General features: G+C 41.7%; 1 protein-coding gene across 1 annotated transcript in view; it reads left to right on the plus strand.

The window, feature by feature from the left end:
• Positions 1-27,882, plus strand: part of RYR3 (ryanodine receptor 3) — a 470,522-nt gene that overhangs the window by 190,992 nt on the left and 251,648 nt on the right. Inside the window, exons 13-17 of the mRNA XM_044925248.2 lie at positions 2,687-2,808; positions 14,883-15,051; positions 16,403-16,538; positions 20,002-20,097; positions 21,450-21,568. Coding sequence (XP_044781183.2) covers positions 2,687-2,808; positions 14,883-15,051; positions 16,403-16,538; positions 20,002-20,097; positions 21,450-21,568 — 642 coding nt within the window. The remainder of the gene's footprint in view (positions 1-2,686; positions 2,809-14,882; positions 15,052-16,402; positions 16,539-20,001; positions 20,098-21,449; positions 21,569-27,882) is intronic.

The following is a 27,882-nucleotide window of genomic DNA, read 5'->3' on the forward strand; positions in this document are numbered from 1 at the left end:
TGCTGAAGATCCCACTAGAATGAAAGTGCACTAAAGTGAGTTCCTCCTGTATCACCACTTTGCCCTCAGTGTCTGGCTGAGATACTGCACAAGAAATGGGATTGCCTGTTAGTTCTGTGGGTTGGAGAGCCATAATTGTGGTAAGGTCAGCCGAGGTTTCTGAGACTTAAGGGACCATATTCCAGAGTGGAGGAAGCCACAGAAGCATGAACTTGAAATTCCAAATGCGGTTTCTCCTAGTATCTTAAGCAGACCAGGAATAGGGTATAAAGCTAAGATGGCAAACAGAAAATGATATTTCTCTATGTTGGAGAAGAGCAAAGCAGAGATGTGAACAGCATGACAGTGCTAGGGAGACAGAGGCTGGAGTACAAAGTCCCTCGGGCTGGAATGGCCTTAAAAATACAGTGGACTTTCAGTTGAATTCCAAATAAGGGCTGTACCTCAGGAGTAAGGGCAAATGGAAAATAGATGCCAAAACCTGATCATCTACCCTAACAGCCTATCAGGAGAAAATGCAATCCTCTGAAGAATATGAGTTTCCACAATTTTTCACACCTACTAAGATAAAGATGATATTGAAAGAGAGTAGAATTTGTGGATCTGGGCTCTAACTCTGGGTAGGTGGGGACGCACTTGAAGGACCCTGTCAACTAGGGGAGACCCCAGTTTATGATGTTGGTTTATTGTGCCTCTCCCTGCCTTTTTCTTCTGGGACCATAGTCCGTAGGTCCATCTAACTGCTGGAATGTGGATTTGGGAGATGCTTTCAGAAACTCTCTCTAAATGATGCCCTAATGCTAAGCCTTTGTCAGGGCTTCCCAGCTCCATTTCCTGAAGAACAAGTTAAGTTCTCCTCTAAAAATACAAAGGATGTCCAATCTTGTTAATTGTTTTATGAAACAAAATAGGAATTTAGAAAAACCAGTGGGAAATAGACATAGTGAGAAACCTGATGAATAGTAGCTCACCTTTAAGGAAGCACCCTCTTTCCATTACCATCTTGGGCTTCTGCTTTCTGCTGTCAGTTATGGAATTCCTCCAGGAAAGAAAAAAGGACCTTAGGACCTGAGCTGCAGCGATCAATAGAACACATAATAACAACGTTCTAACAGCTGCATTTCCCCCATTTCTCATTACATTCTTGTTTGACTGGCCGGTTTGAATGTGTTATCTGAACAAGCAAAACATAAGGAGGTGGGTCTTTAGGGACCCAAAAGCTGGGACTAAGGCCAGAGTAAACCTAGGGAGATGTATTGCCAAATCTAAGTGCAACATTGATAAGCAGTTGCTGGGAATCTCAAAGTAATGTTTTGAAAGAGTTGGTGAATCCAATAGTAAGGGCATCCTTTGCTAATGCTTAAGCTACGGTATATAGATGAGATGCAGGTCTCTTCAAAAATGAACATAAATTTATGCAAGCCAGCATGCTTCTTCCTGGGTGAATTCATTAAATGAGGGTGCATTTTCAGAAGAATACAAATGAGAGATTTTGACCTGGAAATGAGGAAATAGGTTGTTTATTTGTGCTAAAAATGAGAGATACCAAAAACCCTTATTCTAAAGATATTTTTTGGAGCCACATGTTTTGTTTAATTGACATATAAACTGACTGATTCCCACCCCACTTCCCTAGGACCTACAGATGGTCTCACTTCACTTACTCACATCAAGAGGAAACCATGCCAGGAAGTTGAATCATAATTTGACCCTGACCTGAATCAGGGTCAAACCATCCCAGTTAATAACCACACGTATTTGGCTGGCCCTTTCAAGAGAAAAAAAATCACTGACCTCCACACCAAAAGCTGCTAGTCCCATCTAAAAAAAAAAAAAAAAAATGTATCGTGATGTCATTGGTGAGCAATAAGTATACTTAACTTCCTAACTGATCTGAGATCAGTAATATGCTGTCCCTTATAACAAATATTCATTGAATACCTTTTATATTGTAGGTAACATGCTAAATGACTGACATGTAAATCGTCTAGTCTTCCAAACAAACCACTAAAATAAGTCCACCTGCAGATGGCGAAGTCAGAGCAGAGAGAGGTTAAATAATTTGCTGAAAGTCACACTGCTGAGAAGTGACCTAGAGGGATTAGAAGTCAGGTTGGCTGGTACCTAAGCCCATGCTTTCAAACCCCCTCTCTAGCTCCAAGAGAAGCAAACCACTGTCTCAAGCTGCTTCCCTGGTTCCAGTCAACTAACCCAGTGTGGCCATCCTTCAGGAGAGAAAGCCACACCTCATCCCAGTAGAAAGTTTTAGAGGATTTTACTTTAACTTGTCTTTCTAATTCCTTGGTTTATCTCTGGAGAAAAAGGCTCTGAATGTAGTGATTTTTCTCATTTCCAGAGATAAGTTTTTGTGTTCATTTTAAGAGAAAAATCTGTCATAAAACTTGTTTTCACCCATTCAAATTGGCCATACCAGCCCAAGGAATTTATCATAACTCAAACCATAGTGGCACATAAAATTTCATTTTCATCAAAGCACTGTGTCTCAGAAATGAATCATATATCAGTAATAGGGTGCATGGATAAAATAACTTTGTTAATGTCCCACTTTCAAAATGAACGCAGGGGAACTTGGTCCATTGAAGGAATACAAGGGATGAGGAAAATACTGCAAAAAACATTGACTGTCCAATGTAACCTGGCCCTGGTGTCCTTGGCCCTGGGATAGGTCATACTCCATCAGGAAGGTCACATGGATGATGGGTTAACTCTGCAGAGATGCCAGCGTGAGGAGTCCCAGGCTGCTCGGATCATCCGGAACACGACCGCCTTATTCAGCCAGTTTGTAAGGTACGTGAGCTCCTTCCTTTTCTCTACTTGTTGGTTTCTATTTTGCAGCCATCCGATCCCACCGACCACCCCCTTTTAATACTATGAATTTTCAGGAAATAATTATGTACCAGCAAAGAGTTCTACCAGAAAGAGCTTGGGATTGAAATTTATTTCCCACTAGGTGAGCTCCTACCAGCTACACTCTTGGCCCAACAAATGCCCAAGGCTCTTCAGTTGGTGTCATTAGTTGACATTCAGGTTGGCGCCATAAACAGCCAAGGTCTTCTTATGAAAATTAAGTGGAAAGAAATGGAGCGCTGTAAGTCCCCTTTGTATTAGCACATGAACAGGGGAGGAGAGAGAAAAAAAAATGGATCTACAACCTCTGTGCTATTTAGAAAGGTTTTCTACATCTTTCAAAATTGTTGCTATGGTTTGGACACGAGAAGATTTGCATGGAATGCTTAGGTCACCCACCTACGACGGGGACTTAAATAGGGAAAATAACTTAACTACCTACTTGATCATAATCCTTCCAGTCTCAACAGTGCTGCCAAAATAGAATTCTGGATTGTACTCACCAATTACCACAAAAAAAAAAAAAAAAAACAGATTCTGTTGTAAACAGTGCAGTGTTGCAAGCCATCCTTCTCTCATAGGAAAATCTCTCTAAAGCCTAGAGGATTTCAATTGTATATGTGGATCTGCATGAAATGAGAAAAACCTTTGTTAATGTCCCACTATACCTTTATTTTCCTTCCTGTTGAGTCACTGTGATCCAAGGGATATGTATTAGTTAGGATACAGGCTAAGCTGCTATTGTGGTTCAGAATAAACTTATTTCTTTTTCAAGTAATAGTATAGGGGAGGCAAGTGGTTTAGGGAAAACAGACCATCCTGCTACTGGGACAGTTTCCTTCTGTCTTGCTGCTTTGAAATCTCTATAGGTTCTTAAAGTATGACTAGTCCAGCAGCATCACCTGGGAACTTGTCAAAAATACAAATTCTTGGGGTTTATCCCAGATAGACCTAATCAGACACCTAAGAGTGGTGCCTCGGAAAAATTGAGTTTTGATGGGTCCTCCAGTTGATGCCGATGCATGCTAAAGTTTACAAACTACTGGCCTGGAATAAAGGTACCTGCCCTTGGCCAGGTATTAGATTCATCTGGGAAGCTTTTAACATCCTGATGCCAAGGTAGCATCTTCAATCAATTACATCAGAATCTCTGGAAAGTGAAAGTGAAGTCATTCAGTCGTATCCGACTCTTTGCGACCCCATGGACTGTAGCCTCCCACGCTCCTCCGTCCATGGGATTTTCCAGGCAGGAATACTAGAGTGGGTTGCCATTTCCTTCTCCAGAAGATCTTCCTGACCCAGGGGTTGAACCCAGGTCTCCTGCCTTGTAGGCAAATGCTTTACCGTCTGAGCCTCAGAATCTCTGGGGTGGGGTCCAAACACAAGAGCCCCCTGGATAATTCTAATACTCAGTCACAGTTGAGAACCAACTGTCCTGGTATGTATTCTTCAACCATGTGATTAAAAATAGTGTACTAGCACCATGTCTGAGGTCTGACCTGAAAAGATGAGAAGAGAGAGGAAATAGAGGGCAAGCCATTTCTTTTTTTTTAAATATAACCCAGAAGTAGATCACCTTATCTTATACTCTGTTAGCTAACACTAGTCACATGGCCACACCTAGCTGAAGGAAGGCTGAGAAATATCTCTGGTGGGTTACAACTAGAGGGTCTTGATACTAATTGAAGGAAGAAAAGCAGACGGTAGGGGCATTCTTGCCACAATGTGGGACTGAGGCCTGAAAATCAATTATCTTTGCCTGATTTTGACTCCGCCACTGGTTTCCCATGATTCTTGAGCAAAATATATCCTCCTTTCCATTCTGCGTTACATCCGAACTGCGCCCCTTCTTCACAGAAAGAGTGTAAGATTGAATGGCTTGGTATAGGTAGAAAAAATTAGCTACATGAATTTTTCATGTAGTCTCGACTAGATCACAACCATTACTATAGGGAGTGGATAGTTTTATCTGATTCTCAATTCTCTCAACTTCTGCCCTTATATCTTTCTTAAGTCAAGGCTCCTAATCCACACACTTACAAAAACTAATTCAAAATGGATTAAAGACATTATTGTAAAACTTAAAATTATAAAACCTGGATGAGAAAACATAGGCTCGAATCATCATGACCTTGAGTTCAACAATCTTTTATTGAATATCATACCAAAAACAAAACCTACAGAAGAAAAATTAGGTAAATTGGACTTCATCAAAATCAAAATCTTTTTTACTGTGAAGGGCACCATGGAGAAAGTGAAAAAACAATTCATGAATATTTGCAAATCATAGATCTGATAAGGGAATTGTATCTAGAATAAAGAAATCTCACATCCCAACATTTTAAAAAGACAAATAGACCAACTGAAAAATGGATGAAGGATCTAAACAGACATTTTTCCAAAGATGATATACAAATGGCCATAAGCATATGAAAAGATATTCAATACTATCAGCCATCAGAAAAAATTAAATCAGAACCACAATGAGATAATGCTTCATTCTCACTGGGATGGCTATAATAAAAAAGGCTATCAATTAGAAAGTGGGAGAGGATGTGCAGAAACTGAACCTACACTGCTGGGGGAATGTAAAATGTTGTAGTCACTATGGAATACAGTCTGGGAATTCCTCAAAATTTTAAGCATAGTGTTACCAGATGACTCAGCAATTTCATTCCTCAGTATGTGCCCAAGAGATGTTAAATATTGATCAGTTGCTCAATCATGTCCAGCATCATGCCAGGTTTCCCTGTCCTTTACCATCTCCCAGAGCTTGCTCAAACTCATGTCCATTGAGTTAGTGGTGCCATCCAACGACTTCATCCACTGTCATTCCCTTCTCCTCCTGCCTTTAATCCTTCCCAGCATCAGGGTCTTTTCCAATGAGTCTGTTCTTCTCATCGGGTGGCCAAAGTACTGGAACTTTAGTTTTAGCATTAGTCCTTCCAATGAATATTTAGAACTGATTTCCTTTAGGACTGACTGGTTTGAACTCCTTGCAGTCCAAGGGACTCTCAAGAATCTTCTCCAGCATCACAGTTCAAAAGCATCAGTTCTCCAGTGCTCAGCCTTCTTTATGGTCCAACTCTCACATCCATACATGACTACTGGAAAAACCATAGCTTTGACTAGATGGACCTTTGTCAGCAAAGTAATATCTCTGCATTTTAATATACTGTCTAGGTTTGTCATAGCTTTTCTTCCAAGGAGCACGTGTCTTTTAATTTCATGGCTGCAGTCGCCATCTGCAGTGGTTTTGGAGCCCAAGAAAATAAAGTCTCTTACTGTTTCCATTGTTTCCCCATCTATTTGCCATGAAGTAGTCAGACCAGATGCCATGATCTTCATTTTCTGAATGTTGAGTTTAAGCCAGCTTTTTCACTTTCTTCTTTCACCTTCATCAAGAGGCTCTTTAGTTCCTCTTCATTTTCTGCCATAAGGGTGGTGTCATCTGCATATCTGAGGTTATTGATATTTCTCCCCATGATCTTGATTCCAGCTTGTGATTCATCCAGCCCAACATTTCTCATGATGTACTCTGCATATAAGTTAAATAAGCAGGGGGACAATATACAGTCTTGACATACTCATTTCCCAATTTTGAAACAGTGCATTGTTTCATGTCCAGTTCTAACTGTTGCTTCCTGACCTGCATACAGGTTTCTCAGAAGGCAGGTAAGGTAGTCTGGTATTCCCATCTCCTTAAGAATTTTCCATGGTTTGTTGTGATCCTCACAGTCAAATGAACATAGTCAATGAAGCAGAAGTAGATGATTTTCTGGAATTCTCTTGCTTTTTTGATTATTTTGGATGTTGGCAATTTGATCTCTGGTTCCTCTGCCTTTTCTAAATCCAGCTTGAACATCTGGAACCTCTTGGTTCATGTACTGTTGAAGCCTGGCTTGGAGAATTTTCAGCATTACTTGGCATGTGCGATGAGTGCAATTGTGCAGTAGTTTGAACATTCTTTGACACTGCCTTTCTTTGGGATTGGAGTGAAAACCGACCTTTTCCAGTCCTGTGGCCACTGCTGAGTTTTCCAAATTTGCTGGCATAGTGAGTGCAAGAGTTTAACAGCATCATCTTTTAGGACTTGAAATAACTCAGCTGGAATTCTGTCACCTCCACTAGCTTTGTTCATAGTGATGCTTCCAAGGCCCACTTGACTTCAAACTCCAGGATGTCTGGCTCTAGGTGAGTGATCACACCATCATGGTTATCTTTAAGATCTTTTTTGTTTAGTCCTTCTGTGTATTCTTGCCACCTCTTCTTAATATCTTCTGCTTCTGTTAGGTCCATACCATTTCTTCCCTTTATTATGCCCATCTTTGTATGAAATATTCCCTTGGTATCTCTATCTTTCTTGAAGAGCTCTCTAGTCGTTCTCATTCTATTGTTTTCCTCTATTTCCTAGCATTGATCACTTAGAAAGGCTTTCTTATCTCTCCTTGCTGTCCTTTGGAATTCTGCATTCAGATGTGTATATTTTTCCTTTTCTCCTTTGCCTTTCGCTTCTCTTCTTTTCTCAGCTATTTGTAAGGCTTCCTCAGATAACCAAACAAAAACTTGTACACAAATGTTCAAAGCAGCATTACTCATAAGACAAAAAGTGATAGCAGTGTCTATCAACTGACGAATGAATAAATTAAAGGTGCTATACCCCTATACCAGAATATTATATGTCTGTAAAAAGGTATGAAGTTCTAACATACACTACAACATAAATGAACCTTGTAAACATGCTCAGTGAAAAAAAGCCAGTCGCAAAAGACTACATATTGTATTACTGCATTTATATGAAATATCTGAAATAGACAAATCTGTAGAAACAGAAAGTAGATCTCGGAATGGTGTGATAAGGGGGAGTGACTACTAATGGGTATGGGATTTGAGGGAAAGCTGATGAAAAATTCTAAAATTGACTTAGGCCATGGTTGCACAACTCTGTAAATATGCTAAAAACTATTGTACCCTTTGAATAGATTATGGTATCATACATGAACTATATTTCAACAAAGCTGTTATTTTTAAAAATTCAGTGGGAGTTACATGCCTAATAATGGGAAAATTATTTTTAAACAGCTTTATTGGGTTATAATTTGCATATCATAAAATCCATCCCTTTAAGTGTACAACTCAGTGAATTTTAATAAATGTATGCAGCTCTACAGCCATTGTTACTATTCAGTTTTAGAACATTTTCATCACCCCAAAAGGATTCCTTATGCCTATTGCAGTTTATACTAGTCACCACTCCCAGCACCAGGCAACCAATCATCTGCTGCTCTCACATTTTAATGCATTAAATTGATAAACCATACAATATGTGGTCTGTCAAATCTGGCCTTTACATTTAGCATTACATTTTTGAGGTTCATCCCTATTGCAATATGTAATGGTGTTCTGTTCCTTCTTATTGCTAAAAAGTATTTCTGTGAGTATGTTTTAAATACGTATTACATATATAAATTGTACACACATACATACACAAAAAGGTATGCTGCTGCTGCTGCTAAGTCGCTTCAGTCGTGTCCGACTCTGTGTGACCCCAGAGACGGCAGCCCAGTAGGCTCCCCCGTCCCCGGGATTCTCCAGGCAATAACACTGGAGTGGGTTGCCATTTCCCTCTCCAATGCATGAAAGTGAAAAGTGAAAGTGAAGTCGCTCAGTCATGTCCAACCCTCAGCGACCCCATGGACTGCAGCCTTCCAGGCTCCTCCATCCATGGGATTTTCCAGGCAAGCGTACTGGAGTGGGGTGCCATCGCCGTCTCTGACAAAAACGTATACATGTATGTATATATATATGATTGTGTGTGTGTGTTTGTGTGTATATATATATATGGAGAGAGAGAGATACACAAGTATACTCATCTCACATACTAAAACATGTTTATAGTAAAATAGCACTATCTTGATTAATATACCTTTATAATAAGTATTAAAATCAGATAGAGTGAGTCCTCCTACAATGTTGTACTTTTTTTGATATTATTTTAATCCTTTGCATTCCCATATAAATTTAAGGGTGAATTTATCAATTTTTGTAAGAAAGCCTGCAGGGATTTTGATAGATATTGCAAAGGATCTACACATCAATTTTGGGAAACGTTTATCTTAATAAATCTTTCAGTCCATAAACACAGAATATCTGTCCATTCATTTATTCTTCTTGGATTCCTTTCAACAAGATATTAGAATTTCCAGTATATAAATCTTACACTTTTTTTATGAAACCTATACAGTATTTATTTTTGATGCAACTACAAATGGAGGTGTTTTCTTAATTTCATTCATTTTTTCTTAATTTCATTTCAGATTGTTCACTGCTGGTGTCTATAAATACTGACATGGAGAAACTGAGTTTTTAAAATGTCAGCCATGTATCCTATGAACTAGATGAAATTTTTTATTATAGTGAGGGTATTTTTTGGTGTGGATTCTTTAGAATTTTCTACATACAGGATCGTGTCATCTGTGAATAAAAGGAGTGGTTTTTTCCTTTCCAATAAGAACGAATGCCCTTCATTTCTATTTTATTTTGCATGATTGCCCTGGATAGAACATCTACTACAATATAAAATAAAGTAGAGAGAACAGACATCCTTGTCTTGTTCTTGATCTTAGTGGGAAAACATTTGGTCTTTGACTATTAAATTTGGTACTTACTTGCAGAGTTTTCATAGATGTCTTTTGTCAAGTTGAGGAAGTTCTCTTCTACTTCTAGCTTGATGAGAGCTTTTTATATTGAATGAATGTTAGTTAGATTTTGTCAAATTCTTTCTGTCTATTGAGTTGATGGTGTGGTTTTATCCTTTATTTATATAGTTTATTACATTATCTGCTTGAGAATGTGATTGAAATCAGTATTATTGTTGAATTGTCTATTTCTCCCTCAATTCTGTCAATTTTTACTGCACATATTTTGGTCTCTGTTACTGGGTGCTTTGAAAGTGAAAGTATTAGTCACTCAGTCACATCCGACTCTGCAGTCCCATGGAGTGTAGCCCATCAGGCTCCTCTGTTAGTGAAATTTTCCAGGCAAGAATACTAGCGTGGGTAGCCTTTCCCTTCTCCAGGGGATCTTCTCAATGCAGGGATCAGGCCTAGATTTCTCACACTGCATGCAGATTCTTTACCATCTGAGCCACCAAGGAGTTTATAATAAATATATCTTCCTACCAAACTCATTCTTATAAAATATCGCCCTCTTTTCTTTTTTTTTTAAATTATCCCCAAGTGTTTCTTTTCTTTGAAATTGAAATAGTTGATTTACAATATTATATTAGTTTCAGATGTACACTGTGATGACTCACTATTTCTGCAGATCACATTTCATTATAAGTTATTACAGGATAATGGCTATAACTTCCTGTGCTATGCAATATATCTTTGTTGCTTATGTATTTTATACATAATAGTTTGTATCTGATAATCCCATACCCCTATTTTGTCCCTCCCCATGTCCTTTTCCCTCTTGTTAACTACAAATTTGTTTTCTGTGTCTGTGAGTCTGTTTTATATATACATTGATTTGTATTATTTTTTTAGGTTCCACATATAAGCGATATTATATAGTATTTGTGTTTTCCTGTGTGACTTGTTTCACCCTGAATAATGTTCTCTAGGTCCATCTGTATTGCTGTAAATGGCGGAAGGTTATTCTTTTTTATGGCTGAGTCCCTTTTTATATGAATATTTTTTGTCTCAATTTATTTTGTTGAGCCGCTCCAGCTGTCTCACTTGCTAGTTACAGTTACTGTTTGCGTGGTGTATCTCAGGCCTTTCACTCTCAACTTATTTGCGTCTTTGAATTGGAAATGTGTCTTGTGGATAGCATACTGTGAACCTTTTTTCCCCCAAAATGCCGTCTGACTGTCTCTTCCTTTTACTGGTGTGTGTAATCAATTTATAGATAGTGTAATTATTCAGATGATTGGTTTCATATGTGCCATTTTGCTATTTGATTTTTATATGTCTTTTTGTTCCTCTATTCTCCCTTTACTGCTTTCTTTAGTGTTAAATTGACATTTTCTACTACTATTTTAATTCCTTTGAGGGTTTTTAACTGCTTTTTTAAGTTACATTCTTAGTTGCTCTAGGGAACTTAGTATGTCTTTGATACGAAATAATCTACTTCACATTAATATGAACTTAACAAGTAAATCAACTTTGCTCCAATATTGTTCTCTTTTCTCTCAACTCCTTTATGACAATACTGATATATGTATTATAGCTTCATGTGGTATAAGCCCAGCAATACAGTTTTATAATTATTGTTTTATGCATTTTTAATTAGTTATAAGAACAAAAAAGAGAAACATTGGTACATATTCATATTGTTTTACATTGAACTGCATAGTAACCTTTACTACTGCTCTTTATTTCTCAGGATGGGTTCTAGTTAGTGTCTGGTGTCATTGGCTTTCAGCTTGGAGTACTTATTTCTTGTCAGGCAAGCCTCCTACCCTTTGCTGATAGACCTGTGTGTGGGTTGGATAATATGTCCAAAGGTCAGGCAGTTTTAAGTTCATCCTGAATTTTACTTTCTGCTTGCACAGGGCCTCATCATATTCAGCCAGAGATGAATAATAGCTGGGGCCCCCTCTGGTTCTTCCTGAGTGTGTCTCTCTGGGACCTTGCACATGGCCTGCCTCACCCTGTTAGACCTTCTTTTCCTTGGAGCTAGGGGAGAGGACCAGAGAAGGCCATGGCACCCCACTCCAGTACTCTTACCTGGAAAATCCCATGGATGGAGGAGCCTGGTGGGCTGTGGTCCATGGGGTTGCTAAGAGTCAGACACGACTGAGCAACTTCACTTTCACTTTTCACGTTCATGCATTGGAGAAGGAAATGACAACCCACTCCAGTGTTCTTGCCTGGAGAATCCCGGGGACGGGGGAGCCTAATGGGCTGCCGTCTATGGGGTCGCACAGATTCGGACACGACTGAAGCGACTTAACAGCAGCAGGGGAGAGGATGGGAACTATCTCAGGTTGAAATATAGATTCCCACTGTTCTTACCAAGATTCATTATTAAAAAAAAAAAAAATACTTCTCAATTTCCTGTATACCTTTGGTCAATTTCCAGAATCCTAAAACAGTTTGTTTTTTGATGATTTTGTCCAATTTTGTCACTTTTATTGGGAGAAAGAACTCACTGAGCTCCTCATTTCTGGAAGCCCCACCTTCAATGGAAGAGATTCTTGATTCTCCCTGACACAGGATGTTTTACAAGAAAGGAGGGCTGCTGCTGCTGCTGCTAAGCTGCTTTAGTCGTGTCCGACTCTGTGCGACCCCATAGACGGCAGCCCACCAGGCTCCCCTGTCCCTGGGATTCTCCAGGCAAGAACACTGGAGTGGGTTGCCATTTCCTTCTCCAATGCATGAAAGTGAAAAGTGAAAGTGAAGACGCTCAGTCGTGTCTGACTCCTAGAGATCCCATGGACTGCAGCCCACCAGGCTCCTCCATCCATGACATTTTCCAGGCAAGAGTACTGGAGTGGGGTGCCATTGCCTTCTCTGGAAAGGAGGGCTAATGAATAGCAAACCAGTACAGCAGAGGTGAGGGCTACAAAGGCCACAGTGCTTACATTTTGCAAGAGCTGGAAAGTGAAGGATGACAGCATAATTTGGAAATAGATTCTCCTCTCCCATCCCTTTTGAGAAACCAACAGTGCATGTGATGTACAAATGGAAACCAGAGAGATTGACCTTCTGCAAGAACAAGTTAAAGTTAAAGGAATAAAGAATGAAGAAGAAAGAACAATGAAGGAGATAATGTTTAAGTTTCCTGTACTGTCTCATCATCCCCTGTGTGGTTGTTGGGAAATGTCCCGTAGGACAAATGAACAGTGTCATGGACCAAGGAGTCTCAGATGTCCTGCTGGAGAGAGAAGATGCTATCCAGCTGTCCTCTGAGTTTAGCTTTTGGAGGGGAATGATATATAAATAATTATGGTAACTGTATGGTAAATACTCAGAATCACCTGAGCTTTTACTTAAGAAAAGAAGTCCTTGTCAAAGATCTGAGAACATAATGGGACAGTGGCTGTAGGGGCTGGAGGAAGGCTGAGCTGAGATGGGGGCCAGTTGTAATTAGTTCTGAACTGCGGCATCCTCTTGTCCCTGCCTGTCTAGATCCATCTGGGTCTCCTCCCCCAAGGTTCTAGAGTAGACTGCAAGCATCATGAAGCCATTCAGAGGATGGGTCCTCAATGCCAAGCATGTATTATGTGTTCTCCTTTGAAGGAAGGAGGCATTTTCCCTGGAGGACTGTCAGGTTGATGTTTCTTCAAGAGGCAAAATGAAGTGATCCAGCACTGAGAACCCACAAGAAAAAAAAAATTAGCCCCAGAAGGATCCTGGCAAACATAGAGTCTACCTTCCTATGTTTCAGTTGTGAAATTGAAGCACAGGAGTCTTAGCGGCACTCCAAGGACCTCACAGTTAAGTGGCAGTGACTGTAACCTGGGCTTTCCCACCCTCTGTATACTGATGTGCTGCCCCATCAAGCCACAGAAATGCCTACAGACCTCTTCTCTCATCCTCATGTCTCATCACATGAGGACATACTCTTCACTTGACTGGCCTGAGTGTCTCTGGTATATGGAAAATATTAAATTTTTAAAAAGAGAGAGAGGGGGAGGAAAAAAAACCGCTGCAACTAGATCAGAAATATTGAGGAAAACGTATTCATTCTTACTGAACGTGGAACTGGGGGGTCATTTCTGATTGAGTTCTCTTTCCCAAACCTTCACCTCATATCCATGTGGGATTCTCTTCCTCACTGTCTCTGAATCCAATAATATCCCAGAGAATGTTTAATAATCACTTCTTAAGCACCTGCAATGGGCAGAGAAGTACCCTGCTGAGAAGTACCTCCTGCCTGCAATTCACTCTTCTCTCATTGTGTGCACTTGGCATTTTTATACACAAGTGTAATTATTGTCATCTCATAACATGAATATTTTCAGGACTTGTTTATAAGCTTTGTCTGAGGCCTAGCTCACAATCTTTCTTTAGCTTGTGTCCAGACAGATATGTAAGCACATCTTCAGTAAATGTAAAGGACGGCTCATTAGAAATTGACCACAGAGGAAAACCCCTGATGTTATTTACTCACAAAATAAGTTCCCATTCCACTAGGGTCTCGACAGTGGGGTCTCAGATTCAGTTTCATGGACTGCATCCACTCCCCCTTCCTCTTCTTAGCCTTGGCCTCTGAAAAGCTCACCAGAGTACCTCTCAAGGAGACGGGAAAACAAAGGGTCATTTTGTCGTCTGTGGAGGTTTGTGGCCTCTCTGTGTTGGAAGGACTCAGTTATAAGATTCGTTTGGAAAATTATGACAGAGGGAGTCAGACCCACATACGTATAGGATGGGAGGAACACAACAGAGGGAGATGGTGGGGGTGTTGAAGCAGAGAAGAAGAATGTTGAGAGATGGGACACTGGTGGGGGGTGGAAAAACAGAGACAGGCCACACAGAGGAAGTTGAAAGGAGAGACAGAGCAGGGAAGACATCAACACATCAACAAATAGGGCACCTGCAAACATACAAACATTAAGAGGAAAACACCCACAGAGATATCACAAAGACACATGGGGGGAGACAGAAGACAAAGATGTAGATGGAGGAAGAGACCAGTGATGAAACCCCTTCCAGCTGATGCTTAACCTGTCTCAGGAATGTGTGGTAGTCTAAAAGAACTATGGGTTAATAATTATCTATAAAAGTACTTCTACCTAAAAAGGAAGACCTGGCAGACAGCCAGGGATCCTTTCCATTGATTTATAAAATGGTTTGAAAATTGAATCAGAGATTCCTTCCCATTACGCTGTTTGTCAGCAAACTTCAATTTGAGGTTATCTGTACAGCGACTGTCCCAGGTGCCCAATAGCCATGCCAGTCCCTGTGCCCGGTTCAGGGCAGGGAGGAGCTAGGACATAGTGGATGCTCGTCAGGGTCCTGCTAGAGACCCGCTGCCTAAGCCATGTCCATCTGTGGTTTCAGTGGAAACAGTCGCACAGCTGCCCCGGTCACCCTGCCAATAGAAGAGGTCCTGCAGACCTTACATGACCTGATTGCCTACTTCCAGCCCCCGGAGGAGGGGATGCAGCATGAAGGCAAGCAGAACAAGCTCCGCTCACTCAAAAACAGACAGAATCTTTTCAAGGAAGAGGTAAGTCCAAAACATTAAAAAGTGAGACATTCTTTGTGTCCAGAGCTAAAAGTACCCTGATGCCTGCAATTTAGAGTCTCCATGCAGTCTCTGTCTCCATGCATGCATGTGTTCAAGAAAGAGAGAAGAGCAAAGAGAGAAAGTTGGAAAGAAAAAGATTCACTGGAAGTTACCCTTTCCTGTCAGCACCTGGATCACATTAGCAGCAAACACTGTCATGCTTGTATTTTGGTACATTCAAACCAGATTAATTTAAAGCTTCAGTGTCACCTATGTATCCAAAATTCGTCTTTCATAAAATCTCAACTATGAGAGTATGGCATTAGCTGTGATTCCCAAATTTTGGAAGGTATGAGAATTATCTTAGAACTTTGTTGGAAAAATATGAATTCCCAGGTTCCACCACATCAGAAATGCCTGGGGAGCTGGTTTAAGAGATACAGATGCTACTATGTCTCAAGGTGAACTTGAGCATCTGAGTCATGAGGGATGGGCGTAGATATGAGGAAAATACTAACTTGGGCCTCAAGGAGTCCTGGCCCTAGTTCTGGCTTCATCCCTGGCTGTGTGTGATCTTAGATCACATGGCTTTTCTGAGCTTGGACATGATGATTTGGCATTAATTTTAAGGCCATGGTCATATTCCTGCGGCCTTGCATTCCTGTGGACAGGGCTTGTCCTTTGGGCATTTCTAAAGTTGGCAGTGTGGGAAGTAGACCTGTCCCTACTGAGCCTTCTGATGTGAGCAGACTTTGGCTGGGGGAACTTTCTGTGTGCCTTTATAGGCTGCTGAAACTACACTTAACATTTCCCTCCTGCTCTTTAAGAACAGCTGGGCACAGATGTTTTTACTGGGTGGCATAGTACTGTAAATTAGATGGAAAGGTCGTTTTAGAAAATCCTCTTTTAGCCTTATTGTCTCTAAATTCTCTTTTTGGAGCAGATGGGGAGATGCACAAGTTTGCATCTTAAAGAAAAATAGATCCTATATCCAAGGGCTGTTTCTAGGTGAGTCAGAATCATTTCACACCAGACAGAGCAGGCTTCTGTGAGACTCATTCGTGTTCCCTCTTCCTCACTACGTCCTTGGTTTAAGTTAAACACGTGGGGGCAAGCCTGTCAGAGGAGACTGCTGACTCACTTCCAAAATGGATGCTATTTAGGTCTCTGAGGCATAGAAATGCATATTTTGTTTTGGGGAGGAAAAAACAAAACCCAAATTGGCACCGTGAAGGTCTGTTTGCACATTAGCATCACCAGCTTTGAAAGGTGAATGATATGGGAGAGGAAAGAACAAAAGGGATCCTGAGATCTTACGTATTTTTACTTTTTTCCCAACTCGCCTTCACAGGGAATGTTAGCCCTTGTGTTAAACTGCATTGATCGCTTAAATATCTACAATAGCATAGCACACTTTGCAGGGATCGCCAGGGAGGAGAGTGGGATGGCCTGGAAAGAAATTCTGAACCTTCTCTACAAATTGCTCGGTAAGTACATGCCCAGAGCTCTCTCCCTGGGCAGGTGGCTGTGGAGGTCTATAGGCATTTTTGTTGCAGGAAGGGGGAGCCCAAAAGGGGACTCTTATCTAACATTCAGAAATGAGTGGTCTAGATATATGTGCTAACAAAACAAGAGAATTGTTGGGAAGGGGCACCTGGACAGAGAGAGGAGAGTTAGGGAACCCGGGAGGACTGCTCTGTCATGTGGCTCACAGTCTAGGGTCTTATGGTAATGGGATTAGTTTCCAGGTTGTCTCTGGCCAATCACTCTTACTCTGGTCCTCCCTGTGGTGCATGCATTGCTCAGCCAAGATGGATTCCAGCAAGGAGGATTCTGGGAGGTCAGTAGGATATGTGATGTCTCCTTTTGACCTTTCCAAAATTCTTCCTGTTGGTGGTGCTTTGTTAGTTCTATGTTCCTTACCAGGATCTCCTATCGTAAAATAACTCATGCAACTGATTACTGTGTTGCCTGGCCAGGGTGGGTGGTTTCAGCCAATGTTTCCCTTAACATTTTCATGGAACAAACTGCTATTGTCATCCAGCCTCGTTCCTTGGAAGATTGTGTTAACCACTTGATTCTAACCCAGTGGATTATCAAATCAACCCTGAATGTTCATTGGAAGGACATGCTGAAGCTGATGCTCCAATACTTTGGCCACCTGATGCGAAGAGCCAATTCACTGGAAAGACCCTGATGCTGGAAAAGATGGAGCACAAGAAGAGTAGGGGGAGACAGAGGATGAGATGGTTGGATGGCATCACTGACTCAATGGACATGAGTTTGAGCAAGCTCCGGGAGATAGTGAAGGACAGGGAAGCCTGGTGTGCTGCAGTTGATGGGGTTACAGAGAGTCAGACATGAGTTGGCGACTGAACAACAACTAACCCAGCCATTCATTGTGTTAACTGGTAACTTATTTTACTTTCCAAAATGACAGCAACTGGAAGCAAATGGTGATTGGTTTTATCAAACTACCTGTGAAGCACTTGGCAGTTTCTTACACTCCCTGAACCTCATCATTAAAATGAGAGAACAAGGCAAAAATATGTTTAAGATACCCTCCAGTTCCAGACTTCTGACACCTGCAGTCAGAGGATGTCTACTCTCTTCAAAAGTGTACCCTTTCACTGTCCACTTGTTGGGCAGTCATGATTCCTGCTGTTTTGGCCTGTTTTTATTTCATTTTGGTGGAAAGAAAAAGGAAATCGAGTAGAGATGTTCCAGCATCCAATCTTTCTTCTCACAACTCTGAATGCATGGTGACCTTCCAGTGCCTGCTGTAAGAATGCCACATGGGCCCAGGCTGCCAGCCTGTGGGAAGAAGACAGTGCAAGATAGTATTGGCCTCTGCAAGAAGGTGGCCACCGATAATGATTTGGCCATGGTAACAGGGCAGCATTTTAGGGCTTTTCTCTGATGTAAATGTTCCATTGAGAGGAAGTCCATGGAAAGTTGAGCAGGTCAGAGGGGAGCCTGGAGAAATCAGGTCAGATTCATTCAAGTTGTCAAGGGTCAAGCTGATTAGATTGTGACTCTACTGAGTGACCTCATAAAGTTTCTTCCAACTCGTAACATTTTATGATATGGCTTAAACTCAGTAGTAATTATTATAACAATAGTAGCTAACATTTTTTGATGCCAGGCAGTAGGATATCTCTTTTTGACCCTCAGAGCAACACTATGAGGTGTAGGTACTCTGACCATTTTATTGAAGAATCTGATGCTCAGAGATGTTCATAACTCATCCAGGGTCATACATGTTATAAGAGTGATGGAACTATGGCTTGAGTCCAGACAGCCTGACTGCAGAGCCTCAAGGTCAACCCCTTGTTGTTGTTCATTCACTAAGTCATGTCTGACTCTTTGCAACCCCATAGGTTACCACATGCCAGGCTTCCCTGTCTCTCACTATCTCCCAGAGTTTGCTCAAACTCATACCCATTGAATCAATGATGCCATCCAGCCATCGCATCCTCTGTCACCCCCTTCTCCTCCTGCCCTCTTTCTTTCCCAGCATCAGGGTCTTTTCCAGTGAGTCTGTTCTTCACATCAGGTGGCCAAAGTATAGGAGCTTCAGCTTCAGCATCAGTCTTTCCAATGAATATTCAGGGTTGATTTCCTTTGGGATTGACTGGTTTGATCTTGTTATGGCTGACCTGAGAAGCAGGATAGGAGATCAGACTGAATTCTGCCCTTTAATGACTGTGGAGGTAGGAAGCAGAGGTCCTGAGGAAGAATTTCCTTATCCAAATACCTTACAAATGTCTGTGAATACCACAGTCTTTGAAAACCAGCAGCATGACGAGAAAGCCTCAGGGCCAGTCAGTTTACATGGACTTATTCCAGAGTCCCATCCATAGTACTGGCCTATGGAGGGAAGGCTACTTGGTCTTATAGTGAAAATCTAGTGACAGCATATTCTCTGTCTACCTTTTCAGTATCATCTACCAGTGGCCCTCAAAGATGAACAGGCCTCAGAATTAGCTGGAGGGCTGGTTAGAACACAGATACTGGGCCCATTCCTGGAGTTTCTGGTTCAGTAGACATAGGACAAGGCCACGAATGTGTGTTTTTTAACACGTTCTCAGGTGATACTGACATTCCTATCCGGGGATCACACTTTGAGAACCACTGATGCATTTTAGATATTTTAGAGTTTCATGTTTTGTTATTACTTGCCTATTAGTTTAACCAACCCTTTCAGTTGTACTCATTTGGATGCCTTATTTTAGCAGTAAAGAATAGCAAGTATTTAGCTAGATTTATGGAGAAGGCAATGGCAACCCACTCCAGTACTCTTGCCTGGAAAATCCCATGGGTGGAGGAGCCTGGCAGGCTGCAGTCCATGGGGTTACGAAGAGTCGGACACGACTGAGCGACTTCACTTTCACTTTTCACTTTCATGCGTTGGAGAAGGAAATGGCAACCCTCTCCAGTGTTCTTGCCGGAAGAATCCCAGGGACGGGGGAGCCTGGTGGGCTGCCGTCTATGGGGTTGCACAGAGTCGGACAGAACTAAGTGACAGCAGCAGCAGCAGCGGCTAGATTTAAGAAAACTTTAGAGGAAATTGAGTTCTGAAGCCAGCAACCAAGCAGATATTGTTTTCTTGCTTATCACTGTCTAAAATAAATTTTTTTTTAATCTGTGTATATTTTATCTCTCTCCCCCATTTCACAAAGGCAGGGAATCTGTTGTTGTGTTCCCACTGACTTTTCCCAGCAAGTAGACAGATGCCTCATACACAGTGGAATCTCTGGAAGTATTTGAATGAATGGTAGATTTTTTTTGCTCTTTGAAATGTAGAGACAGGAATGTATCAAAAGGCTTGGGAGGGGAAGGGGACTATTTCATTCTTTCTAATTGCTAAGCAGATGGAGTATTCAACAGCATCCCATTCCCATCACTGTGCCCTTTAACCTACATGATCAAACATGTTCTCATTCACAGCTGCTCTTATTCGTGGAAACAGAAACAACTGTGCTCAATTCTCCAATAACCTTGATTGGCTGATCAGCAAATTGGACAGACTAGAATCTTCCTCAGGTAGGATTTGACAGGAAACACAACGGGAGAAGGTGGGGTTTTTTTTGTTTGTTTCTGTTTAAAAGAGAGAGAGAGTTTAATCTCTGAACAATTCTGCCCCACCCCACCCCACCCCCAACACACACACACTGGATTGCAAGCAATCCTCAGTAATTACTTCAACAAAAGAAACACAACCCTAAATCTTCCTGGCACTTGTGGCAGGTCCTTGAATCATTCCCCATCCAGTCTGAACGTGGTCCTCTCAACTATTTAGAAGCAGGACTGAAAGATGACCAAGAACTTAGAGGAAATGATGCGCCTTGTGCCCCTGAGTCACCCTCAACACCATATCTAGAGCCCTTCTTGATGACTCACAGAGAACTTGAGCCAAGAAAAGTGGTCATCGTTACTAAGTGACCATGCCAAGAGGCTCTGCAGTTTGCTTCCTCAGAGATGAGAGAACGTGACAGGTGTGGGTCCCCCTCTGGGAAGCTGAAAGGTTTCAGTGCTCTTTTCATCATTTAGAGATGACAGAAGCTTGAACAGACAAGCCAAGGGAAAGCTCCTCTAAGGATCGTCCGCCTCCACATATATCTTCTTCCTAAGCCTCTGTTTCCTTCAGTACCTCCTTTCAGGGCCAGACCACATTTTAGGGTAATTTATGAAAACCTTGGGGAAAAAAGAGAATCAAGAGGACTCTTCTCAACAAAACCTATAAAGATATTAGCCAACAAATTTCTGTGCATTTCCACCCCAGTGTTACATGCAGGTGCCAGGCTGCAGGGTCACCTGATCATTTTTCTTACACCTTCACTTAATACAGAAAACCATCCACTGTGCCCAGAAAAGGGGACAAAGCCCAGTAATCTTTATTTAGTGAGCTTACAGATTACTCATATACCATACCAGTGCATCTAAAAATATTCTGGAGTAATTCCTAGAAAAATTCTTTTTCAAGGAACGTTCAAAGCATTTTCTAAACTATTTGAATGACCTTTAGAATTTTTAGTAAACTAGGTATCCCTTTTTCTGTTTTTAAATAAAGTATTGCTTGGTTTTATTGGGTTAAAAATTCTGTTCTAAAGCTGCTTCTCTATATTTTGACCCAGAAGGATCATGTCTTCGTCCAGGAAGAGGGAGGAGGGGTTAGTAATAAATAAACTCACCTCTAAATTACAGAGTGTTGCCCCAGGGGCTCCTGAAGTCTATCCGAGATGGCCGCATCTTTCTTCTGGCTGGAAATATTTAATAGATCCAAAGAATGATGGTATTCTGTCCCCTTAGGAGGATCATTTCTCTCTCAGGTTTCTAGTTATAATTAGCTCTGCCGGTTATTTAATGTCCAAATGATTTTTGTGGCATACATGCAGGTATCTTGGAAGTTTTGCACTGCATCCTCATTGAAAGCCCAGAAGCCTTAAACCTGATAGCAGAGGGCCACATCAAGTCCATCATCTCCCTGTTGGATAAGCACGGACGGAATCACAAGGTAGGTGTGGAAGGAATTCAGAACAGGGATTGACTTTACCTGCCTTTTCCTTCCCTGCTGCTTAGTAACCCTTGTGTGTTATGGAGAGAGTACTGACTACTCTCTTTCTTGGCTTTGATTTTTTTTGAAACAAATTAAAAAAAAAAAAACCTCTGGAAACTGAGGTCCTGAAAGAGAGAGAGTAATGACTACTCTCTTTCTTGGCTTTGATTTAAAAAAAAAAAAAAAAAAATCTCTGGAAACTGAAGTCCTGAAAGACCTTTCCTTCTTAGGAGCACACTCTGAGCCAGTCACACAGGCCCTTGGGTGGTCCCCTCAGTTTCCACCAGCTTCCCAAGCCTGGCTCATCATTACTCCCTTAACTCCCAGCTGGTTTGTGAGGCATTCAGCTCTATACAGGGTCGGCTGCAGGAACTGATCCCACCCTCAAGTCTAGGAGCTTAGAAATGAAACAGCTAGTGCCAACTTTATAAAGAAGCTACACAGAAATCAGATTTAGGATAATGTAGAAAGTCTTGGCAACATGGCATGTTCTTAAATGAAATCAGAGTTGCCATGAGTCAAAGCAGTGGAAAAAAAAAAATGGGGTTTTCATGAACAAGCCAGAGGGGACAAGCAGTAGGGCTCTCCCCTGAGAGAAAACAGTTGCATGACCTTGAGCCCCCACCATTTCAGCTGTAAATTGAAGACAACACCACCTCACTTACGAAGGCAGAATTCTGGGTCAAGTTTTTTTTTTTTTTTTAAGTTCTCTTAAAGTTCTAATTTCTCTATGTGTATGGAATTATATTTCCAAGACACCATGATCTCTGGGGATTAGTGTTAGCTGCTCAGTTGTGTCCAACTCTTTCTGACCCTATGGACTGTACCCCTCCAGGCTCCTCTGTCCATGGAATTTTCCAGGTGAGAATACTGGAGTGGGTTGCCATTCCCATCTCCAGGGGATCTTCCCAACCCAGGGATCGAACCTGGGTCTCCCACATTGCAGGCAGATTCTTAACCATCTGAGCTACCATGGAAGCATGATCTTGGGAAAGTCTATTAAAATATGTCTTATCCTGATCCATTGATATCTGCCCCATACATGGAAGGCGATATCTTACCGACTCATTAGTGAGCAGGCAGGTACTACAAGGCTGAACAAGAGCATTTCAAGATCAGGTGGCATATTTGGATGTGAGGGACAGCAGCTGGGCTCAGGCAGAGTGGAGAGAACCCAGCTTGGTCACTGGCCCTCTCTGCTCAACCTCAGCTGGGGGCACTGCACATCAGAGACACGTCTTGGAGTGGGGGGTCCAGGAGAACAAGCCTCTGCAGCACTGCTCAGATGCTATGTATCATCCTTAGGAAACAAACAAGCCATGGGCCTTAGCATCTATGAAATTGCTTGGTGAAAAACAGAAAGAAATATGTGGGGTTGGTAATTGCTTTCCCAAATGTGGTAAATCAAAAGCAGGCATGAGGCTCCTGCTTCAGCCCAGCTGCGCTATGTCCGAACATGCCCCTTCCCATCTGCGAAGTGTAATAAGAGTAATTGATAAGCACCAGAGTAACCCGTGGCCTGAGTCGGGAGGCATGGGCACATGTCAAGAGGAGCTCTTAGAAAGCAAAGCTGCTCTCCTTTCATTGCTCCTGGGGCTGCTTTGTGATCACACTGCAGAACACACTTAGTAGATGACGAACTTTGTGATGGCTTCTTTCAGCCAAAAGCCACAAGCCCTTACTGGATTGTCGCTCAGTAATGGCAGCTGATTACTGTTCTGACCACGGTATGAGTATTCCACGGTTGAGAATATTGAAACCTTTTGTTGTTGTTGTTGTTGTTCAGTCGCTTAGTTGTATCTGACTCTTTGTGACCCCATGGGCTGCAGCACGCCAGGCTTCCCTGTCCTTCACTATCTCCTGGGGTATGCTCAAACTCACGTCCATTGAGTCGATGATGCTATCCAACCATCATATCCTCTGTCACCTCTTCTTCTCCTGACTTCAATCTTTCCCAGCATCAGGGTCTTTTCCAATGAATTGACTCTTCGCATCAGGTGGCTAAAGTGTTGGAGCTTCAGCTTCAACACCAGACCTTCCACTGAATATTCAGAGTTGATTTCCTTTAGGACTGACTAGTTTGATCTCCTTGCTGTCCAAGGAACTCTCAATGCCTAGGGACTGAGGGCTAGGGAGCTTTATTACTCTGCTAGGAATCCATGCCTGGCTTGATATGTTACCTGAGTGTAGTAGCATAGTACTCTTATATCTTCCAGACTGAGAAGTTCTGGGCAATGATGTCAAAGCTGAGGCAATGTGATCGTGGTACAAAAAGAATCTTCTAGAATGTCCCATTTTTTTGTTTTCTGGTGGATTTTTTGGATGGGGGCTGGCTTGTCATGAATTCAGTTCCCCCATTAGAGTTATTCATGTACATGACTTTTATTTTCAAGGGAAACCTAGTCTCAGATCATTACCGGGGATATTTGTGGTAGCTTGGCAAAGAATGTGCTGGGTGCAGACTAGACTTCCATTGCAGCATTGTATCTTAACTTGGAAAATGCCAAAGCAATGTTTTCCTATCCAGGCTGCTCTGTTTTCCATAGTCCCAGGTGTCCAGACACCTCTGACCTATTCACTTAGGTTTCTGTGAAGAGAGTGATTAAAAATACATAGAATTTTAGAGCCCAGAGCACCTCACAACGCCTCCCAGGGCACCTCACAACACCTCCAAAAACAGTGATGGTGATGATAATGATAGTGTACATTTATTTTGCGTCTGACAAATACCAGGTGCTGTGCTCAGTGTTCACATGCATTTTCTTTCTTCCTTGTTATTATTCCATGAAGTATGATTTCCACTTGAGGCGAAAACAAGGCCAGTGTATATGACACCTTAAAATATTAACTAAGGTTGCCAGACAAACCAGGACCATAATTTAGGTCTCCAACACTAAGTTCAATATTCTTTCCAGTGTTTCTCAAGCTGTAATCTGGCATGTTCTATGAGACTGTGTTTAATTTTGTGTTCCAGTTTTTTTTTTTTATTATTATATAAATATAAAACTCTTCACAGTAAAAAAAAATTCACAATCAGAAACCATTTTCGTATAGTAAGTTAGTGTTTCTCAGACGGGAATTTGAGAGTTCCTGTGGGTCCATGAAGGTGGTCTTCAGGACCATGACATTTTTTGTTAAAGGTTTATAGATATGGTGGGTTTGAGAAACCCCTTACTGTACCGCGCCTCCTCCATTCATATAAACATATGCTTCCGTTCTGAGCTGCCTCGGGGCTCACCATTCCAGCAGCTATACTGTGATGGCTGTGGCATCCTTTGTTTACTGATATGGCAGGAAATATTTTAGTTCTCAGCTCTATACTGGCTGTGAAAAGTGTTGCCAGTCATCTAAAGCATGATCAAATTTAGGTCAAAAAGTTAGAGAGAAAGCACAATCTTTGGAGTAAAAAGGACAGAAGTGGGGTGTGCTGCCCCAGTTTCTGAATGGACTCTACCCCCATGACTTCACAAGTGACGAGGCTTACTCATCCTCAGCATCTCCTCACTTTCTACTTTTCCAGATCCCATCAAAATTCTCTTTGCCTTCAGAACAGTTCAGATGCCACCCTCTCCATGAATCTTACTCTGAATCCCAGCTGGATGTGATCTCCTCGCCTCCCCTGTACACCATGCACTTTGTCCCATGGTGTTTCCACTCTGCCTTTCCTTGCAGATATATTACGTGTATATTTCTCTCAGAGACTAAGGACCTTGTGATCCCCATAGTGCCCAGCTCACATGTTACACACAGCAGGCATCTAATACATGTTTTTGAGGGTGTGATTAAAAAAAAAGAGGAATGGATGAGTAGACCCACCATCTCCTCCTGTCTCATCTTGAATGGATGGAAGCTCACAAATGCACCCAAGTCTCATCTCATCCAACAGATGGCTGTTGGTAGTAAGAGACACACTTACTATGTTGGTGGCACCAATTTTATAGAGTAAAAAGGACAACTGTTGAATATTCTAACAGCAACCCTCTAATTTTTCCATGAAGTAAGTATCTAATAATAAAAATAATGTATGCCCTTTTCCCTTGTCCCTGCAACCTAACGTAGTTCACACCTGCTCAATGTTATCACAGATGAATATTTTTTTTATTCTTTGTTTCACAAGGATTTGGAGCCACCTGTGAGAAAAAAAAAAAATATATATATATATAGTAAAATAGTCATATCATTGGTCCTGAGAAAGTATAAATCAGAACTGAGATGTTAGCCCTAACAGGTAGGTGGGGTGGGCACGGCACAGAAGAGTACCAAGGTAAGGAAACCATTAACTCCCACAGACTTGCTGTAATAGCTCCACAAAATCACCTCTGAGTTCCCAGGCAGTCAAGGCAAGATAGAAGTGCTCCCAACCACTCAGTTCACACCACAGGGAGAACAGAATCTGTTCTGCAGAGAGAAAGCACTCGTTTATCCAATAGAGAACATGACATAAAATTCACCACATTAAGTACCTTTTGTATTTTAAAAAATAAAGCTATTTGAATAGAAAGCTGAGGACAAAATGCAAGAGCCAAATGCTATTTCCATGGATATGCAATGCCTCTTTCTTACCTTTAAATCAGAATTCCCACATGAGCCTGTGTTTGGGGTGGTGACTAATGGAGATTAAATGTGCAAGGAAAGATCTTGGATGAAATGTGGTGTCAGTGGTGAAAATGGTTTTACAATTAAGCAGCAAATGAATTTCACAGAGTGGGCCAGGGAAATTCTCAAGTTGGACCAGTGTATAGATTCAGTACAGTTCAGTTCAGTTGCTCAGTCGTGTCTGACTCTGCAACCCCATGAATCACAGCACTCCAGGCCTCCCTGTCCATCACCAACTCCCGGAGTTCATTCAAACTCACATCCATCGAGTCAGTGATGCCATCCAGCCATCTCATCCTCTGTCGTCCCCTTCTCCTCCTGCCCCAAACCCTCCCAGAATCAGGGTCTTTTCCAATGGGTCAAATCTTCACATGAGGTGGCCAAAGTATTGGAGTTTCAGCTTTAGCATCAGTCTTTCCAATGAACACCCAGGACTGGTCTCCTTTAGGATTGACTGGTTGGATCTCCTTGCAGTCCAAGGGACTCTCAAGAGTCTTCTCCAACACCGCAGCTCAAAAGCCTCAATTCTTTGGTGCTCAGCTTTCTTCACAGTCCAACTCTCACATCCACACATGACCAGTGGAAAAAACATATCCTTGACTAGATGGACCTTTGTTGGTAAAGTAATATCTCTGCTTTTTAACATACTGTCTAGGTTGGTCATAATTTTCCTTCCAAGGAGTAAGCGTCTTTTAATTTCATGGCTGCAGTCACCATCTGCAGTGATTTTGGAGCCTCAAAAAATAAAGTCTGACACTCTTTCCACTGTTTCCCCATCTATTTCCCATGAAGTGATAGAACCAGATGCCATGATCTTAGTTTTCTGAGTGTTGAGCTTTAAGTCAACTTTTTCATTCTCCTTTTTCACTTTTATCAAGAGGCTTTTTAGTTCCTCTTCACTTTCTGCCATAAGGGTGGTATCATCTGCATATCTGAGGTTATTGATATTTCTCCCGGCAATCTTGATTCCAGCTTGTGCTTCTTCCAGCCCAGCGTTTCTCATGATGTACTCTGCATATAAGTTAAATAAGCAGGGTGACAATACACAGCCTTGACGTACTCCTTTTCCTATTTGGAACCAGTGTGTTGTTCCATGTTCAGTTCTAACTGTTGCTTCCTGACCTGCATACAGGTTTCTCAAGAGGCAGGTCAGGTGGCCTAGTATTCCCATCTCTTTCAGAATTTTCCACAGTTTATTGTGATCCACACAGTCAAAGGCTTTGGCATAGTCAATAAAGCAGAAATAGATGTTTTTCTGGAACTGTCTTCCTTTTTTGATCATCCAGCGGATGTTGGCAATTTGATCTCTGGTTCCTCTGCCTTTTCTAAAACCAGCTTAAACACCTGGAAGTTCACGGTTCACATATTGCTGAAGCCTGACTTGGAGAATTTTGAGCATTACTTTACTAGCATGTGAGATGAGTGCAATTGTGCCGTAGTTTGAGCATTCTTTGGCATTGCCTTTCTTTGGGATTGGAATGAAAACTGACCTTTTCCAGTCCTGTGGCCACTGCTGAGTTTTCCAAATTTGCTGGCATATTGAGTGCAGCACTTTCATAGCATCATCTGTCAGGATTTGAAATACCTCAACTGGAATTCCATCACCTCCACTAACTTTGTTCATAGTGATGCTTTCTAAGGCCCACTTGACTTCACATTCTAGGATGTCTGGCTCT

The sequence above is a fragment of the Bubalus bubalis genome, chromosome 11 (assembly GCF_019923935.1).
Source record: "Bubalus bubalis isolate 160015118507 breed Murrah chromosome 11, NDDB_SH_1, whole genome shotgun sequence".
Lineage (NCBI taxonomy): Eukaryota > Metazoa > Chordata > Mammalia > Artiodactyla > Bovidae > Bubalus > Bubalus bubalis.